We start from the raw sequence: 20,269 nt of genomic DNA, 5'->3' as shown, positions 1-20,269 counted from the left end.
GTGTCAAGGCTATAAAAAAAATCCCAAAGTCAAATAGGTATTCCTCTTTCTTTCCCTGCTTCAGCTTTTTTAAACTGTTGAATATTCCTGTTATCAGTAGTAATTAAGGAGTAAAATACCAAAGCAGTAAGCAAGACAAGAAATAGCAATTCTAGCAGACTTCCACAAAGTAACTATTCCAGATGTCTTCAGAATTCTGTTTATGGCCAGTTAATTAAGCAGATTGTGTCAGAGTATAACTTCATAAGGTCACAGCTGCAAGAAAATTGAATGAATTTTCTCCCTCGGAGAGCTCTGCCTTCATGAAAGACCAGAAATTTCCACACTTGTTTGCAAATAGTATAAGAAAAGCACTAAATCTCTTAGAATTTTACATCATCAGTTTGGCAGGTTTTTTGTTTTTTTTTTTTTTAACAGTGACTTACAGTTGCTTGATGTGTGGCTTTTACTCAATTAACATAAGCAAGCTAGTTCTTTCACACATTGTTCAGGGTGCTTGCTTGCACAGCTTCCTATGCAAAGGCCTTAACTTCTGCCATCTTTCTGATATGTGTCACCTTCTTGTATCAGCGCTTATCAGAATGTGTGTATGGACAGGTGGTTCCTTCTTGTGGAGTCACTGGCATCATCAGAAGTTTACCCTATCCTTTTTTAAGACTTCACTGTTTAAAGTACTCAAAACTAAGTTCACTTACACAGTTATAATTAGAAATGTCCCTGCACGATTTATAGTTGCTTTTGTCTTGTCTTCCATAAGATCAACTTACAATTACACACCCAGGAGATGTCGCAGGAAAACATTTTCGTATTTTTAGTAAGTCAACTGAATGTTTTTTCTTTCATCTGTTTCTTCCTCTTTTATAATCTCAAGAGTTAACTGAAGGTGGAGATAATTTCTCCTTGTTGGAACACTTCCTGTCAGGCAAGTTGTTCTCATGTTTAGGTTGTGTCACCATTATGGTGTTAGCCACCTTGGATGTCCTGTTCAAATATCTGTATAGTCAAATCATGAAAGAAATGTCAACTCTGTTCACCGTGGCATTGAGTGTTCTGGTGTTTGGCTCACTTTCACAGTTTCCTGCATTTATCTCCTGGGATTTAGTCTTGGCTTCTCTGATCCTGTATGTTTCACATACCCAATGTCAGGGTGGTTTTTCCTTTTTTTTTTTTTTTTTAAAACATGTACACTTTTCCAAATTTTAAGGCTTCATTTTATTGCATTGCTAGCACTTGGTGAGGAATCTGGGGTCGGTGTAAAATAAACACCCTAAAACTCTTAGTTGAATTTCCTAACAATTTTTCTTAAAGGACTTAATGTTTCCGTTAAGCACAGAGTGTTCAAAATTGTTATTTTGCAGTTGGAGCTGCTTGAAGTTTTTCCTGTCAATTTTTAGTTAAGTATGTTCTAAATGTTCTTTCAGAACCTGATCATCAGTCAGAAGAAAATCAATCTTCATGGTATTATTGGATTGTTTACTTTTTTGCAAGTTTATTTGGAATAAGTAAACTTAGTTAAAGGTGGTTTCTCCCTTAATGGAAGCCTGAGGAGACCTTGTCTAATGCAGACTCTGCTCCAGCTGTACCTGCTGTCTGGTGGCCTCCACTCAGGAGGAAAAGAACCAAATGTTAGGAGTTTTTAGTAAGTCACAGAATTGTTATGCACAGCTGGATTTGAGACTTGCCTGAGAGGACAGGTGAGGTAGGAATTGGGAAGATGTGTTCAAGTGTCAGCACCATGTAATTACAGACTGGTTCATGCAAAAACCTAAAGCATTATATTAAAGTGTTTTTGTTTGTGTTCAGCTTTGCGTGAGAAGAGAACAACTGTTGTTGCACAGCTGAAGCAACTTCAAGCTGAAACAGAACCTATTGTCAAGATGTTTGAGGATCCAGAGACTACGAGGCAAATGCAGTCCACTAGGTAATTTCTAACATAATTTGTCAGGATGGCTTGTTGGTACCTCTCAGGTGTTGCTGCTGGGAATGCTTTCTGTGTAGTAACTGCAAGAAAGACATTTTTATTTTCATATAGTATGTGAGTAGTGCATGTGGTCAGGTAACTGAAATTGCTGGACTCTTTTCAGTGCTTTTCCCTGTTGTGCAAAAGATATCTATTGTTGTTAATGTTTGTGAATCAACTTGGTACAAGTGACAGTCGTCATCCAGTGCAGTCCAATCACAGGCACATTTTTGTTTGGCTTTGATCAGGTTTAGGGTTTTTTGAGGGAAAATACAGGCTGAAACAGTTCATATTTTCTTTTCTGCCTTCCAGAAAAGGTTATGGAGTGTCATACTAGTCTGGGAGGTGGTTGGGCATCCTTTCGTCCTTAGAGGTGGATGAGCATCCTTTAATCCTCAGAGCACATATTTCTTCAGGGTGTTCTGTCCTTTTCTTGCTTACTCTCTCCAGCCCCAAACTGTTCCAGCTTGTTGGTGTAAGGTTGTGCTCATAATAGTCTTTTTAGGATGCACCCCATTTCTTTTAAATTTTCTTATGGGAGTAGTTAAAGTAGAATGACTTTGTCTGCACATTGTGTCTTAATGAGTTTGTCTGCACATTCACCGTGGTTAAGCTTGAATTGGGCTCTGTAGGAAAGAGTTCAGCTGTAGTCACTGAGGAGTAACTACAGCTTCAGCAGAGAGGTGGGCAGCTATTTGTTTGGCATAAATTACTCCTTGTTTCCTTTAGATAGGAATCAGTGTTACTCCTATTGTAAATGTGTCTGGCAAAGTGGAATAATAATTGGATCCCTTCTTCAGCCTTACCTGCCCTAAAATTTTAAATAGAGCATACTGTATCAGACAGAGAACCTATGGCTTAACTTGAATTTGAAGGTGAAGCCTGTACTTGGATTTATTGTTGGCAAGATTATGCATCCACTGATACTGTAACATTGGGAAGGCTGCAACATTGCTTCTGGAATTTCTTAGAAAAGTATTGAATGTACAAACTCTTCCTTGTAGTCTGCAGAAATCTTCTGAATGAATATACATTTTTTTTGTGAACAAACTCCCTGAAGAATATGGGTCCCTCGAGGGAGATGAACTTGATTAAAATTTACTCTGTTTCTAATGCACGTTATTATCCCTTTTTTCTTGCCTCTGTTCTTTGTTCCACTCTTTGCATTGTTTTCATAATTTGTTATAGATCAATTTAGATCTTGGTTGGTGCACAAATTGTGAGCTGCAGTGTATTATGTCTCAATGCACCCATGAAACAAGATGTCAGTAGGAATCATGAAATCTGTAGCTTTACAGCATGTCAGGAGAAGTTTGTTTTCTATCCTGATACCACCAGAATGTATTTAAGCTTCTGCTGTAAAACCATTTTTAACTAAGTAAACCGCCTTTGCATCTGATTTCAGAATGGATGTTCATGTCAGATAATTACATAAAGAAAAAGGAATTGCATTTGTTTATGACTTGTGATTATGCAAAGCCAGGAGTCGCTTGCTTTTATAAGTATAGCTTTGAAAGTGAAAATCTCAGTTACTATGGCAATTGAGCCTGTCTTAAAGCTATTCAAATCTAATTGAACATACAGAGGTCTTGTCCAATTCTTGCTTTGCCTTTAGCCAGTTTTTAAAATAATAATTAGCCTAGAAAAATGTTACTAAAATATCAGCATTTCGTGGGGAATAAGCTCTGCTACTTGCCTTCTGATTGACAAAAGTTGGTCAATACTAGGTACTTCAAATTGGAAATGCCTTGTTTGGGAGCAAGAGAGACCATAAATTCAATAAATGCATGGAATATAACTTGCCTAATGCTATAGAGTATTAGCCCTACTACTCATCTGCAGCAAGTTTTGGTTTAGAACTGGTATGTGATTTGTGTTTGTTAAATACCTGGAAACTTCACAGCTTAGAAGTTCTGGTTTTGGTGATTGGCTCGGAAGTAGTTCTAATCCAGGTTGTTGGGGTTAGATAGGTAGAACTGGGCTGAAATATGTCCCATCTGTCTAGACCTGAGTAGTGTGCTGTAGATAGCAGAAACAAGTTTTGATTCTTTTGGGAATTTCTGCTGGTGATTTTAAATCTGTGTCAAATTCAGATAGCTGCATATTATTGGGACTTTAGATCATGACTTGATCCATGATGGTGCTGTTTGGAATATCCAGCTCTGAATGAGTGAAGGGGATTTTGCAGGTGGAAGTTCTTTCAAGAATAAAGCAAAACATTTCATTACTCTATGCAATTCTTGGAGGATGTTGATTTTAAAATTACAGAGTGATAATCAGTATTCCTCATCCTCAAAGTATGATTTACTGGAACAAATCCATGAGACTATTTAATTGTTTTCAGAGGTATGACTGAGGATTGTCATTCTTGGCTCACTTGGCAATTGGCCATTTCCCTGTAGAATCTTGTCCTGTAAGTTCTAATTAAACAACCTCATATCTTTGCAGTCGGTTGATTACAGAGTAAATGGGTAAATATTCTTTCATACCATTTTTACTGTATCTTTGTCTCAGGGAATTTACAGCTTGCCTCCCGGAGGCTTAAACTTCTCTTTGGTATAGGTAACAATGCTTGTTCTTTTAGTATTAATGTTAAATAAAAAAACAGTCTTCAGAGATGTGATCACATGATCATAGAAGTTAAGAACTTAGTAGTATGATTATGTTTTATGGTTCTGTGTTCTGCACATATTGGCTGTGGTAGAGATATTCTTGTGATCCCCACACTGTCTCAGTGCTAACAGTAGGATAAGTTTCCTTTCTACTTCTATTTAGTCTTGGCCATTTTTTTCCCTGTCTCCTCTTAAAGTTGTCTAGAGTAACTGCTTTAAAATTGGAACATGAGAGTGGGAAGAGCTCTAATTCAGAATTTAACTTCCAAACTGAAAGCTAAGGATGCTATCAAATTTAAAACAACTTTCCACTCTTTCTTAACTGTAGTTATTGTTGCAGCTGGTAGTCATTACTTAAAATTAGAATAGTTTTAAGATTTTGAAACTACATGACCCAGTAATAGATGGCTGCAGCTGCTTTTGAACAAGTGGAAGAATTTTACTTCAAATTCATGCTCAGTTTTTTGTGTTTCACCTTTAAAATTGTGTTGCATTGTGTAGTGTTACATGGTGGCTACCAATTTATTTTGTAAAACGAGTGCTTTCTATCCTTTTGTTGTAGAGATGGTCGGATGCTGTTTGACTATTTAGCTGAGAAGCACGGGGTAAGTCTTGTAGCTGCTGGAATTCAGTTCTATGTCCACCCATCCTCCCTCACAGCTGACAGCGTTTTGACCAAGTATGGCCTAGCATTTTGTCCTGTCTCCTGTCAATGTAGCTAATAGGTAGAATTTCTGATACTAACATATTTAAGCCTTTGAAATTTCAATTTTTGTAACAAAAAATAGCTGAAATTTAATGTTCACTGCATCTGTGTAACTTAGGTGTGCTTTACTTTGTAATGCAAGATTTCACCTTTTTCTGGTATTGATACAAACTTTCATTCCATGGCATGGATTGAGAATATAATAGTTTTCTATTGTCTTTTCCTATTGTCTTTTCCTATGTACAATGTCTTTTGAAAAGCTACCAATTTCAAATGTTACTCTACCGTTAAAATCAGCTTGTGACAGCATGGTTTTTTTTCCCTAGGGAATAAAAGCTTTTGTATTCCTTTTCAGTTTAGGCAGGAATACCTAGATACACTCTACAGGTATGCAAAATTCCAGTATGAATGTGGTAACTACTCGGGAGCTGCAGAATATCTCTACTTCTTTAGGGTTCTGGTAAGTTTTGATTGGTTGTTGGCTTGGGGTTTAGTTTTTTGTTTTGTTTATTTAGTGTTATTTTCAGTGAAATACTCAAACCACTAAATTGTCTAAATTCATTCTTAGCATATAATACTTAGTAGCTTTTTGAGGCATTTACTGTATGCCAAAGTTTACAGTAATGGTTAATAATCATCACTATGGTTCAGCAATTCCGTTATTTTCAAGTAGAACTTAGAATTGTTCTTTGAATTTCTATGTCTTGTAACATTTAATTATGTAATACAATGAAGTGAATACTTGTTTTTAAGAATACTTGATTTCGTGCACAAATGTAGTCAACAGCAGTGAAAAGCTTGTGGGTGGGTTGAATGTAATTACTGGTAATGGTGAACTGCCAGCTTATCATCTGAACTCTGATCTGTCCTCTTGATTTCTGTGATGGATTTAAGAGTATAAGTCATCTCCCTATGAAATGTAGACAGCTCAGATGATAAATGTAGAACCAGATCCATCGTCTCTGAAGCAGCTCTTTTCATCTTGTTGTAATTCATATCATTTGTCACTGGTGGGAGTGAATTTTGAGAATAAAGATTTGATGTCTTGTAAGAATCCCAGCACAGTAAATTTATTGTTGGTGGTCAGTGAATGTGCTGCTTTACTAACAAATGGAAATTTAAGGTAACTGCTTGAAAATCCAGATAATGTAGTTGGAACAGCTGCAGTACCTAAAAGCAGTTATTTTGTGTAGCTACTTTTAATCAAGTGATTTGGAACCAGCAATAGAGCATGTGAACCTTCTCAACACAGTATCTACTAAACTGTCACCTGGGTTGCCTGGAAGATATACTGCTCATAAGTCAGTATCTCATAGATTTGTGCAGTGATTGTTGAAAACATGTAGTGATTCATACCTTTATGCTTTTCCTTGCTGGTTTGTATTCCCATCTGAAAGTAATCTTAACTTTCTGAAATACTGCTAAACCACAAAAATTTCTGTAGTTGACTGTAATTAAAGAAGAAAAATTGAGAAATGTATCTTTAATCAGAAGAACAGGGTTAAAAGTACGAATGAGTTGAATTATTAGTTTAAATTTGGATGCTAAAGCTGACTTCCGGTGTTATGGGGTCTTTTTATGTGCCAGCAGGGGAAGTGAAAGTATGTAGGTTTGTGGGCAACTGTCCTTAATTCTTCATGCCTTTTTTTCTGGGCATAGCATTATGTTCTTGTATGTCCAGTAACCTCAAAAAATGAAGTACTGATTTTGTGCTGATAATAGCTTAGTATAAAACTTTTGTTACTGATTCTGATGGGAGATTTGTTTCAAAGCCCTGTGTGATGAAACATAGTCTGTGAAAGAACTATTGTAACCAGTCTAAGAGCAGAATTTGACATTGTGAATGGCATAGTGCAACTCATTCCTGTGTATAACACAGCTTGACCTCATGACTGCCCTTCCAAGGGAGCAGGTTCAGTGCTGCCAAGTTGCAGTTCCACTGGAGAGTGCTGTAACAAGTACGCTTCTGGGCAAGGCATTAGCAGGAAGAGTTTGGAATGCTAGCTTTTTGAAGGTGATTATCTACTGAGTTCCTTAGTGTCCTGCCCAGTAATAACCTTGTTTTATTAGTTTAGAAGCATTTGTTGAATGGTGAAACAAAAAAAGAAAACCCAAAATAAATTTGGAACCAGTGTGTCATTTGGTGCTCAGCCATTTTTAATTTTTTTTAACTTAAACTGCAGCAGCACAGATCTTTGTCTTTTTTTGACAAGATTTCTGTTTAAGAAATTTTAACTACTTTTTTTTTTTCCTGTTTCTAAACTCTTTTTCTGGAAAAAAAAAAACCCTTACTTAATTTGGAGAGTTAGGACTATGCAAACTTGGTATCTTCTAAATGAAAAATACTGCCAGAAAATACCGTTTGTAATTTTAAAAGTAAATAATATTTTTTAACATTAATTTAAAATACTAAGAGTGTGACTTTTGTTGCTTTTGTTGAACATAGGTTCCAGCAACAGACAGAAATGCTTTGAGTTCTCTTTGGGGAAAACTGGCATCTGAAATCCTGATGCAGAATTGGGATGCAGCCATGGAAGATCTCACAAGGCTAAAGGAGACAATAGATAATAATGTAAGTAAAATCTTGGACATCGTAGCAAGGTGAGAGGTTAGAAGTGTTAGTACTCAAGTTTTATTGTAAATTGCTCCCAGTCTTACTTAGGAATAGGTTACCACCTTTTCACTTGATACTTTCTTATTGGCAGTGGGAAAGTTGAAGGATGCTAGGGAAGAAATAATGAAACATTCTTTTTCAAATTGCTTGCCTCTTAACACCTTAGGTTCTCATCTGTATTTTCAAATATATTTCCAATAAACAAAAAAATCTTAAGGATGTGTTTGAGGCCAAAGTATCATTGTGTGAAACTGCTGTTTAAATTTCAGATACTTGTACTATTCATCTTCTGGAAAGAATAGAATGCCTGTAAATAAACCATATTATCTGATGAAGACAGTGGTTTTGACAGAAATTGCAGTCAGCTTGTACTTGGAAACAGTTTTCAGCTGATTCAGCTTTCTTGACAAAACTCTCCTGAGTTCAGATGAGTACCAAGAACTTAAGGGGTGAGTGGGGCTGCAGTACTAATTCAGAGCAACCGATGAGATTAGGGACCTCTCAGTCTTCCTCTTCCTCTTTGCTTGTGGAACTTCATTGGCCATGTCAGAGATGTGAAAGTTCCACTCTCCTGAACCAGAGTCTTGAGAAAACAGGTGTTTTCTGTCCCCCAGTCATTCTTTGTCTATGTGACAGATAATTAGTGTTAACAAATTTTCTTCTGTAATTTTGTTGTCTTTATGATTCTGTATGGTTATAATAGACTATTTCACTTTTTTATTAAACTTATAAGATTTTTTTAGGATTGAGTCAGAGCAGTTGGTTGTCGTGCTCTTCAGAGGGAGGATTACTTGCCATGTCAGTTCATCCTCAGTGTGTTGTTTCGCAGTCTGTTTGGAGTATTATTGAAATTTAGAGCTATTACAGGTACTTGGAGCTGAACCCTTGTTTGTCCATTATCAGCAGGTTTAAATAAAGATGATGACTTTTTTTTTGGCTGAAAGTGATTATAGAGTTTCATCATTGTCTGCGGGCTTATGGCAAAAAAAAAGGTCTTGTGAGGATTTAGAAAGGAAGCAAAACAGGAAAGGTGAAAAAGCCAAGTAGTTACTCAGATCACATCTGAAGAGGGAAGACAAGCAATTCAGAATTGAGAAGGGAAGTAACTTTAGGTTGGTGTGGTGGTCTTGGAGAGCTAAAATCTCTGGTCTTACCATAAAAAAATGCAAATTTCAGGAAACAGTTTGGAGTGTAATATTGGAAAAATTACCTTGCTTAAAACTTCAGTAGATTTATCATTGAGATGACAGAAAAGCTGGAGGTCAAACTCAGCCTGACAGTGATGACAATTATAAAGATCTGATGTGAAATCACAAAATTTTGGGCAATTACAGGTTTCTGTGGATTAGTAGTCAAGCAAACTTTGTGTTGTGTTTGACTTGAACCAATGTTACATTTTCTCCTAGTCTGTCAGCTCTCCACTGCAATCTCTTCAGCAAAGAACGTGGCTCATCCACTGGTCTTTGTTCGTGTTTTTTAATCATCCTAAAGGGAGAGACAACATCATTGACCTTTTCCTCTATCAGCCACAGTAAGTTGTGTTGTACCAACTGGGGGGGGGTCTTTAAATCAAATTTAAGGCAAATTAGAAACATGCAAGCTTGCTGAGCTTAGGGCTGCAGGGTGAAGGTATTGTTCTATTCTGATCTTAGAAAGCTATTTCAAAAGATTCTTGGGAAATCCTAGACTAAAAATGAAAATTGAAAACTGTATCTATTTGTGAGAGGATTGACTTATGTGTAAATCTAGCAGTCTTTGTTGGTCTCCTTTGAATGCTCTCTGATAGCTTGATACTTTTATGTTGTTGCACCCAAAACTGCGCCCAGTACCAAGGTGAGGCTGCCCCAGTGCAGAGCAGAACAGGACAATCCCCTCCCTTGCCCAGCTGGTGATTCTGTGCCTGATGTCTACCAAGACACAGTTGGCCCTCCTGTCTGCTAGGGCACACTGTGACTCACATTCAGCTTGTTGTTGACCAGGAGCCCCAGATCCCTTTCTGCTCTCCAGCCTCTGATTCCCCAGTCTACATAGATCCAGAGTTGCCCTGTTCCAGATGCAGAATCTGACACTTGCCCTTGTTGTGCTTAATACAATTGGTGATTGTCCAGCCCTCTGACTTCTTTGTCAGGGTCTTTGTGCAGGACCTCTCTGCCTTTGAGGAGTTAGGAGCTCCTCCCACTTTAGTGTCATCAGCCAACTTCAGTATACCTTTGAGTTCTGAATCTTACCTATGTTTTTTCTTTCTAGGTATCTCAATGCAATTCAGACAATGTGCCCACATATCCTCAGATATTTGACTACTGCAGTCATAACAAATAAGGATGTTCGTAAACGTAGACAAGTGCTGAAAGATCTAGTCAAGGTTATTCAGCAGGTAAGGACTGCAGTATCTGGTATTTTTTTCCTGTTTTTTAAGAAGACTTCCTTATAACCTTCTTCTAGTAATATATCTGGGTTAAGATTAGAGGTATTTTGATACTAGTTTTTTGTCAGTGAAAGTTTTTACTGAAGTAAAATGCATATCAGTCAGTGGGAGGATGGAATTGTTTTTTTTCTCCTTTCATATACATGTCTGCTTCATGTCCACATACATGCAGTAGAGTATGCATGCCGTTCTTACTTTCTGTATTATTAAATGCTGAAAATTCAGTGAGATGAAGAATTGGATCCAAAGCCATTTCACAACTATCTGTACAGTAAATTGTTATATGAAAAAGGATTTTTTCTTACATTTCAAAACCACTGAATTGTGTGTGTTAATTTGAAGTGACATGAGGATGGAGATACAGAGAAGAGCAATAAAAGAGTTGCTTGGTAGTGATCAACAGGGGTTTAAGGCCCAGATTTTTATCTGAAATCACCAAACAACTTGTATACAAACCAATGCATTCCAAATACTTGATAATGTTGTAAGTAATAAACATTGTATCTCTGTGTGAGATATAAATATGACAGTTATTATAGGCTAGCAGTCAGTTATAACCACTTCAAGCATTTGGGAAACTACCTGTACAAAGCACAGTCAATGCTACAACTTAATCTGTTTGTAAGCATTAGTGTTCACAAAAGGTAGCATAAGCAATAAATCCATAGTAAGTGTTGTGACTCAGCTTTTATCTTTATCTAAAATCTGATTGTAACATTGAGCTTTTAATATAATATGAATTTCTAATACTTGAAGTAAGTAACATGTTACAACTTCTTGCTTTTGTTTAATCATGCACACCATTAAGATATTCCTTTTGAAAATACCAACTTGGGCATTGGTTTTGAAATCGCCTATCAGATTTCTTAGTACTCTTCTAACACTGTATGATTCATATTATTAAATGATGATATGGTAGAGGTTTTATCAATTTGAAATAACTTGTGGTGCTGCTTTAGTAGCAGTAAAAGATTGGTTATACTTGCAACGTCTTTGCAAGTATTGATCTCATAGGTACCCGGTCTGTTTATTGAAATTGAGAGATGCTCATCCTAAGATCATTTTGCAAATAATGGTTAACAAGTGCAATTCTGATGTGAAAAACATGTATAGAACTGAATTTTAAACACAAATAATGAGATTGTAAGTACAGTTCTTTGGGGAAGGAAAAAATAACTGTTCCATAAAGAAAAGTATCTCTTAGGAATTGCCTTAAACTGTTGATTTTACTGTATGCTAAAGCAGATGCTGGTACATATTGATTTAAGCTGTCTTAAAATATGCATTAGAAACACTTAAGGGGATGTTTGTTATACTTGAATTTACACAATTGTATATAGATGTAGGGTTGTCTCTGCCTGGTAGATGAGAAAGTTGAGTAACTTCTGTCATACCAAAATAAATTGAAGTAGTTAGTGTATAGAAAGTAGCATTTTTGTTTGCTATGTTGTCCATGAAAATCAAATAATCATTAAGTTTCAAGTATGAAGGATTTGGTGTTGGAGTCATCTTTGAAATCAGAATTTAGGAAAACTATTTTATCTTATTTTATGAAATTTGGAGGTTTGATACAGAGACAGCTCTAATTTCTTGACAGTTTCCTAGCCCAGAGATTGCAGCATTAAATGCAGAAGGTGAAACTACACCTCTGGTTGTTTTACCAGCCTATTGGGAGGAAGCACACTGATGTAGCTTTTATAAGAGGAATTTTGAAGTTCAGGTTTTTTTTAAGGTGATATATGGGTTTGTTTCCACTATTAAATTTTTTTAAGACTAAAAGGAATATGTGAACGACCATGTGGCCTTGATTTCTGAAGTTGCTCCCAATTTTTTTTTTTATAGGAGTCCTACACATACAGGGACCCTATCACAGAGTTTGTGGAATGCTTGTACGTTAACTTTGATTTTGATGGAGCGCAGAAGAAGCTGAGAGAGTGTGAAACAGTAAGACTTAAAATATTTATAAGACTCCTTTTCCTTTAAGTAAAGACCTCTAAAATTCACAATGGACTGCTAATTTGTTTGAAGTGGTGTTTGATTACATTGCCAGTGTTTTCTGATAAACTTAAATTCATGATTGGGTGGTGTTGGGTTTTATGACAACTCATTTTGTAACACACGTGACTTACCGTTAAGAATATAGCTTTAATGTTATAATAATGTTATGTTTAAGAAGTTCTAGAAGAAGCAGCAAATAGGTAATCATGCATTTGGCTGAGCTTCAGGTGTTCCATTAAAGTCTGAGAAATGCTTGAAGAAAAGCTCAGATTTGCCTTTTGTTGTGAAAGATGAGTGGGGAGTCAAATTTTGTGTTGAAAGGATCTTCAGTAGTTAGGACAGCAGTAGAGTTTGACCTTTAGTGGAGTTACAACCTTACTCCCTTCTTGAGTCAGACCTCAGTGATCATGTTAGCATGCAGTTTCAATTTAGTAAGATGCTGAACAGTGAAACAGTGAAAAATACTGTTCATCTATAGCTTTTTTGCCACGTCTTTGAACTTAGCAATAATGTTTTTAGGTATACTGTGGGCTGCTCTTAGTTATTGGCATTATTTACCGGCAGTGTCTACTGGTACATTTCTACTCACACTTTGCTCTCATGTTCCCCTTTCCCTTGCAGGTGCTTGTGAATGATTTCTTCTTAGTGGCGTGCCTTGAGGACTTCATTGAGAATGCCCGCCTCTTCATATTTGAGACTTTCTGTCGCATCCATCAGTGCATCAGCATTGGGTAAGAGAGGGTCTTCATTCCTCAGTTCAGAAAATCAGTCATGGAGGGCAGTTTGACAGACAGTGTCAAATACTTCAGGAAGTATTCAGTTGTCAGCTAAAATCCTAACTAATATCTTATTTGCATAGTATTCTTTCTAATTTTATAACTCTGATGTGATGTACTTGAATTGAATTATCATTATTTTTCAGATTTAATTATTGTGTTTAACTTCAAAACAACCTTTCTCTACCACCCCAAGCTCCCCCAGACAAGCTGTACTTTCAAGCTAAAACTGGTGTGATTTTTAAGTAGGATCTCTGCTGGATTTAATGGGAACTTTCGTACCCCGTGTCACCGAAGTCCTGGTGACAGTACCTCATTGGGCCTCATTTGGGCCTCAATTCCACATGTTGAGGTAGAGTGTTAATATTAAGAAAATACAAACTGCAAATATAATAATTGCTTAAATTTTTTATTTGGTAGATACAGACACCCATGTCTGTCTTATAGGTATGTTCTTTGAAATTTATAGAATCACATTGCCTTTTTCATTAATTAAATAGAAAATAATGGATTTTATTCCCTGTGACACAAAGTGATTCAGCTGCAAGAAGTGTTATTAGCAAATATGTCTGATTATTCAGATTTATTTTACAAATGCAGGCTTTTCAAATTGATCAGCTCTGATGCCTCTTGTATAAGTATTTAAAAAAAAACTAAATGGGAAGATATAATGTATGCTTGAGATCTCTTTCCACTTGGCCTTTGCACACATTTCCTATATTTCCCCATCCTTAAATTAAAAAAGAAGTGAGAAACTCTGAATGCTCTAAAAATCTCACTGATAGAGAGCAGTGCAGAGATACAGGAGAAATGAAGGCTGCTGATTAGATCAAGTTCAATGGAGTCTTGTTACTAGCTTGCGTCCAGAGCAAATGAGTGCATCTAGTCCTCTGAGGAAAGGATTTAACACTGCCTGATTTCAGAGGAAAGGATTTGAGAAAAAATTGTCTTAATATTGCAAACTTCTTGGAAGGATTGCTTTTTTTATGGATAGGTATAGTTGGAAAAAGGTCTTTGGTCACGGGGTGACGTTTGTTTTCATTGCCTTTGGAAAATTTTTTATCCTTTGTATCAGCTGAAAATAGTGGTGTTGATGTAATAGGGAAACTGAATTTGAGCATTTTAGTCAGCTGTGGTGTATTGGGTTTAAGCCTCTAGTCCTAATTGGAAATGGAACTACCTTCTGTGAGCAGAGCTTTTCTGTACTTAATATTTGTTTTTATAAGAGTGCTAATGCTTTGTCTAAAATCACTTATGCTTGGGCATAAAGGGGGGTTGAATAAGTATTTGAAAAGAAAGAAAAAACCTCATACATATAGTGCTCTTAAAGATGGGTTTCTGGGGAATATAAAGCTCAATAATGTCTTGCTCTTTCTTAGAAATCTTTTTCGTGGTATGAATACTGCACATATTCAAGCACAAGTTTTCCATGAAACTAGATGTTTAAGCTTTTTTAAATAGAGACTAGATGTCTTTCTAAGAAACCTCCTCTTACCTGACTCCAGTCAATGAGCAAAGACTCTGCAATGTTTGTTAAGACTTTCTAGTCTTGTATCAAAAGATACTGATAAACTGTGGGCAAGATACCGATGATTCATTATGGCAAAAATTGCAAGCTCTATCAAATTTTGTGGTAGGTAATTGCCATGTATTTAGTTTTTGTTACTTATAGTAATAGTTCATATTTTTTGTGCTGTGTGTGGTATTTCAACTTTAGGTATGATAAAAAATATTGTAGTTGGCTGTCCTTGTTAGGTGTGAGTAATTCCTAAATATAGGTAGCAGTGTCCTTTCTTTATAAGCATTGTAGTGTGTTCTGAGGCAAGTGATAGATTTGGAGTTGAGACATTTATCTCAGAGTGACATGGATATTTCTACCACCTACCCCTAAGTAAATTGCACATTGAGTCAATCATCAGTAATGAGGTGGTTCTCAGTAGGTCATTGTGTTTTTAATGATGGATATCAGCCTTAAATTTCTTTGCAAGCTGTAACAATCATTGTATTTGAGCTGATTAAATTAGGTACATAAGTATTTCTTAGTGTATTTGAGTTGCTTTTGAAGAAATTAACCAGTTGAAATGTTTCGCTGAGGCATAGTTCTTTCATTTTTTTGTTCACAAGTGATTTCCCCTGCTAATCCTGGAGCAAAAAAAAATTAATGATTGTAACACAGTACTTGATGAGTACTGCTTAGCTATTCAGAATGAATTTGAAAACAGTAGGAAACTTCCTTATATTTGCTTTATCAGTTGTAACTTGAAGTTTGCACATCCTAAATCACCCTGTGATTGGTTTGCTGTTTGAAATATTGTGTTTCTAGGAAGTAATAGATGAAGCTGCTTCTGTTTTAGTTAGTTTGATATGCCTGTATTTAATTGGAGATCTGAATATGCTTCATTCTTTTGTACTGCACATAAAAGAAAACAATATAAGATGGGCTTGTTCATCTATATGAGTGTGTGGGGAATTCAGTTAGCTTGCCTTTTAAGTAAATGAAAACTTAAATAACACTAGCCCTAGCATGACCCAAATAAGTGAATTTCCATATAAAACTAGGGGACAGAAATTATTTAAAAATCTGCCATTTAAAATTAACTGTAACTTGAAAGGGTAGATCATTATTTAAATTTTAATAGTATTTCATTGTAATTGACTTAATTTTTATTGAATTATATCAGGAATCTTTATAAACAGTGGTAACCTACAATATAGATTCTGTTGTATCCTTTCCTTAATATTAATATGTTAATATGTATTTGTAAGTCTAAACATGTCACTAATACTTCAGCTGTCAAACTTGAGTGAGGCTAAGCTGTATTTTATATCTCAAGAGATTTAAATACGTGTTCTAACTGTGATAGGAGAATAATGGCGTTAGTTACAGAGTTGTAATCAGGATAGATCTTCTGTGCATTTGCTCTGGAAGGACAGAGAATACTTTTTTTGGCCATGTGTGTTACTTTACCAGGAAAATACCCCTATGTTATACATCCATGCAGTTTGGGTGGTCCTGGCTGCTTCAGTGTAGCTTCAAGGAGACTCTTAAGAGGGAATCCAGTTGCCACAAGGGCTGGAGGAAGGTTTTCTCTTGTGTTCAAGTTCTAGGTTTTTAATAGCTTTATTCCTTATTCAGTAAAAGATACTTGCTACCCGATAATGTCAGTTGTTTTATACTAAAATTTAAAAATTAAGTCTCAAAGCTACAAAGTGAGATAAAACAGATTTTACATCCTTTTTACTCTGTCATTTTCATTCTCTGATTTTTAAGTTTTCCGGACACATGTACAGGAAAATAATACTTGTGTAGTGTTACTTCTGTTGTGTTGTTACATATATATTGTATGTTTGTTCAAAAAACACTTTTTAGTTGAAAAAAAGCCACTTCTGAAGCAGCTGAGCTAAAGTAGTAAAATGTAGATATAAGAGAAAAAGGTAAAATTATTTGCTAGTAACAAATGCAAAGTACTTCATAGTTTTTGGCTTGGAATAATTCTCTAGAAATCTGTGCCCTCTTCCCCTCTAATGCCATGAGGACTGTGTTAAGGAAAAAGGCAAGTGTAGGTGCTGTAGGTTGGAAGTCATCTGGTTTAATCCTTTGAACCCAATTGCAGCTCTGAGCAGGTCCCACAGCAACATTCCATTATGCTGCTTAGTCAGGAATCCACAAGTAAATCCTCTCATCTTCATGAATGGAGGTTCCACACTGTAATCCCAAAGCTGGGTTGTTTAATCCCCAGTGTAGTGGCAGTAGCCTTTCTTGTGGTCATCTGGAAGGGAATTTACTTTATCAAAATCTTACTAAGGTTTCTAAAAGAGAAATGTGAGACTAATACTCACCCCCATGTACTTTCAGTTTAAAATTTCTTTAGTTTCAAGTTAAATGGTTAACATCACTGATTGGGGGTAATAAAATTATTGTACTTTTTTTTGTATTAAAGTATCTCATGTTCTGTCTAGGTGACTGATAATTCCACAAAAATTTCCATACCTAGTGTCTTCTGCTCTCTTCTGCCTTTACAATTGCACCTTCAAACTCATATTATAAAGCTCTACTGAAACAGTAGCAACTGGGATTGGGTTTTGCTTCCCCTTACTTTGCCAAGTTCAAACACTTGTTACCTATTTGTTGTCTTATTTTGCTTAAGTGAGTCAGTGTAAATCCAGTATTTTAAGTTACTTTTGGGTTTTTTTTCCTGTTCACTTCATGTTTATCTGTGGAAAAAATGGTATTTGCATTTATAGTTGGGAGGAAGGTGAGAGATCAAGACCATATAGGAGAGACAGTTGTATAAACAAGTTTATGTAGAAGTCCAGTCAGGTAGATGAGGTAACAATTGGTAGTTTATAAAGTTTCTACTTGATGCAAATAATCATCAAGAGAAAAAAAAAAACCACTGTTTTGGGTGGAGAAAAAGATGTTTAGGCAAGATTCTGTGAAATTGTGAGAAATTGACCTCTTGCGCAACTCTGCGTAGCCAGCTGGCTTTTTAGTCACGCCTGTAGCCTTTACCGCATGTTTGTTACCTTAGTCTGCAAGCTGATGGAAGAATGAGCGTTACTAATGCCCTGTATGAGCCAACTGCCAGCAGGAAGCTGAAGGAGTTAGCTGGAAAGCCACAGGAAGCACTGTTAGGAGGAATTATTCCTGGACAAGACTGCTTGTTTGATTAAGAATTTTCCTTTCTCTGTTCTCCCCCACCTTCCTTTCTTGAAGTTGCAAGAAGTTTTAACTTAGTGTATCTGTGATACCCTCTATACCAAGCTCTGTCTTGTGGGTCTTGTTCCTGAACTTTGGAGCAAAATTTTCTTGCTAAATGTATTTTTTTGACTAGGTAATCTATACTTGACTGCTGATTGCATTTAAGTAAGAATAAAAGCAGTTAGGTTGATTTTTTTTCTTTTTTTTTTTTTTTTTGATAATAGTGGTGGTGAGTTTATGTTAATAGTGAAATTAATGACAATTTTTCCAAGAATGTTTGTGTAGAGAAGGTTGAATAGGAACATAGGACAATTGTGCAGGTCAAGATTTAAAAGCAGTGTGGTGTAGTTCAGAATGAGGAAGAATATGCTTCGGGATATGAATTTCTTGTTTGCAGTGGGGGTGGGAGATGTGCAGGAGAGCATGTATGCAGTTTTTAAAGTAATTTCAGTCAAATTAAAGTAAGCTTCCCAGCTATGCAGTATTTATTGAATCTTGGCCTGTGCCATATTTTGTGTTGGTTTGACTTGCATTCCATTGCCCCTTGTTATGTTTACTAACATCAGAGAGATTTTATTTTGCCATTTAATTTAATAAGTTGTTTATCTTTTAGTATGTTGGCAGATAAACTGAATATGACTCCTGAAGAAGCAGAAAGGTGGATTGTCAATCTGATCCGAAATGCGCGATTGGATGCCAAACTGGATTCAAAGCTGGTAAGACTGTACATAGAATTTTGTTGAAGGACGCTAAAGACTGTCAAGTTACAACCCCCCTGCAGGGGCACCTCCCACTGTACCAGGTTGTTCAGAGCCTCATCCAGCCTGGCCTTCAGCACTTCCAGGAATGCAGAGCCCTCAGTTTTTCTGAACAGCCTGTTCTACCCTCATAGTAATCTAATCTAAACCTGCTCTCTTTCATTTTGAAGCCAGATGGATCCAAGTGAATTTGTTGAGTTTTTCATTAAATTTCTTTTACTTCATGGACAAAGAAAAACAATAGAAATCAAAACTTTCTGTTCCTGGCTAAACTGTAGTGGATTTTTATTGTGTTTTGTGCTTGTCTGTAAGATCTGTGAAGGATCTGAAAGCCGAGTATTACATTAAAAATCCTTGCATGCTGAACAGTTGTTAAATTTGTTCTGTCTTTGCTCGGTTTTAGGGCCATGTAGTCATGGGCAACAATGCAGTCTCACCTTACCAACAAGTGATTGAGAAGACCAAAAGCTTGTCTTTTCGTAGTCAAATGTTGGCTATGAACATTGAGAAGAAACTGAATCAGAGTGGTAGATCTGAGGTTGGTATAAGTTTTGTTTTTCTGATTTCTTGCTGTCTTTTTTTAAGAGAGATAAATTTAAGTATAATTCTTAACCTATGCCTTAATTCACCAGATGTGCTTACTCCTAGGAATTATGTTGGAAAAGACATAGTGACCACAAAGACAGTGGTTCTTGCTTTCTTTTAGCCTTTCTCTTTATCATTAGATTTTATTCTGTTGCATAACTGTTTCTGTCATTTGCTGCTCTGCTCCATTTAAATAGTCTCCTTCACTACCAGGAAAGAGCAGATTATGAAGTGTGACACTTATGAAAGTAGTTATAATACTTTTCCAAGTGGATTGTACTCAAAAGTATTGTAGGTGCATATGTGGTATTGAAAGGAGTATCAATGGTACTTAAGACTGGAATATGGAAGAAGAATTGTGCAAAATGCTGTTAAATGAAATTCTAAAAAATGTAGAAAGGGTTAAGTAGAACCAGTGAAAATTAGAAAGTTGGCTAGATCATCTGGTTTTGCTTCCCTTCACATTACAATATGAGAAGCTCTGAGGCAGAACAGTCCTGTAATGGGGATGGCTCTGAGGCCCAGCCATACATTTTTGTTGGTTTTGTTTAAAACAAACAAAAAATCAGAACAAACCACACAGTAAAAGAGTAAACATTATAAGTTTTATTGTGCTTCCTCAGTCCTTGGCAGAAATACTGGTGGAAGTTGGACAGGCAGTGGTGCACTATTTAATTCTGTTAATGGGAAGTTGTATGAAACTTGTGTATCATTCCTTCCTTTTAAAAATATAGCTGAAAAAATATTTCTGTATTTATATTGGGATCTTCTAGAACTTCTTTTTGAAACTACTAGCTTGGAGGACTCTAGCTGTACAACTCAGTGACAGTATGTGTGTCTGGTATATGAACACTTGGCTTTAATCTTACAGGGTATCCTTCATTATTAGCAGCATTCCCACTGTTTAAATTAATGTGTTTTAAATTTCAGTATTAGGTAATATAGTAATGTCTTCTAATCTTTATTCATTTTTAGGCACCCAACTGGGCTACTCAAGACTCTGGATTCTATTGAAACACTTCTACAGTGGGGACAAATCTGTTTGATTAAGAAGCACATAAATATGTAACCTTTTTGAGAAAAGTAATTATGTGTTAGAGCTTATGTTATTTGAATAAAATTGGCTACTTTTA

The 20,269-nt window shown here is 36.1% G+C and overlaps 1 protein-coding gene across 1 annotated transcript in view; it reads left to right on the top strand.

Annotated features, from left to right (window-relative positions):
- EIF3E (eukaryotic translation initiation factor 3 subunit E) overlaps positions 1-20,269 on the top strand; it is a 23,416-nt gene extending 3,147 nt beyond the window's left edge. Inside the window, exons 3-13 of the mRNA XM_059865372.1 lie at positions 1,804-1,921; positions 5,135-5,177; positions 5,634-5,738; positions 7,725-7,850; positions 9,299-9,423; positions 10,140-10,266; positions 12,160-12,261; positions 12,937-13,046; positions 18,407-18,509; positions 18,955-19,089; positions 20,112-20,269. Coding sequence (XP_059721355.1) covers positions 1,804-1,921; positions 5,135-5,177; positions 5,634-5,738; positions 7,725-7,850; positions 9,299-9,423; positions 10,140-10,266; positions 12,160-12,261; positions 12,937-13,046; positions 18,407-18,509; positions 18,955-19,089; positions 20,112-20,150 — 1,133 coding nt within the window. The 3' untranslated portion in view covers positions 20,151-20,269. The remainder of the gene's footprint in view (positions 1-1,803; positions 1,922-5,134; positions 5,178-5,633; positions 5,739-7,724; positions 7,851-9,298; positions 9,424-10,139; positions 10,267-12,159; positions 12,262-12,936; positions 13,047-18,406; positions 18,510-18,954; positions 19,090-20,111) is intronic.

This window comes from Haemorhous mexicanus, chromosome 1, assembly GCF_027477595.1.
Source record: "Haemorhous mexicanus isolate bHaeMex1 chromosome 1, bHaeMex1.pri, whole genome shotgun sequence".
NCBI lineage: Eukaryota > Metazoa > Chordata > Aves > Passeriformes > Fringillidae > Haemorhous > Haemorhous mexicanus.
The sequence above is the reverse complement of the archived record's forward strand: the minus strand, read 5'-3'. Positions and strand labels throughout refer to the sequence as shown.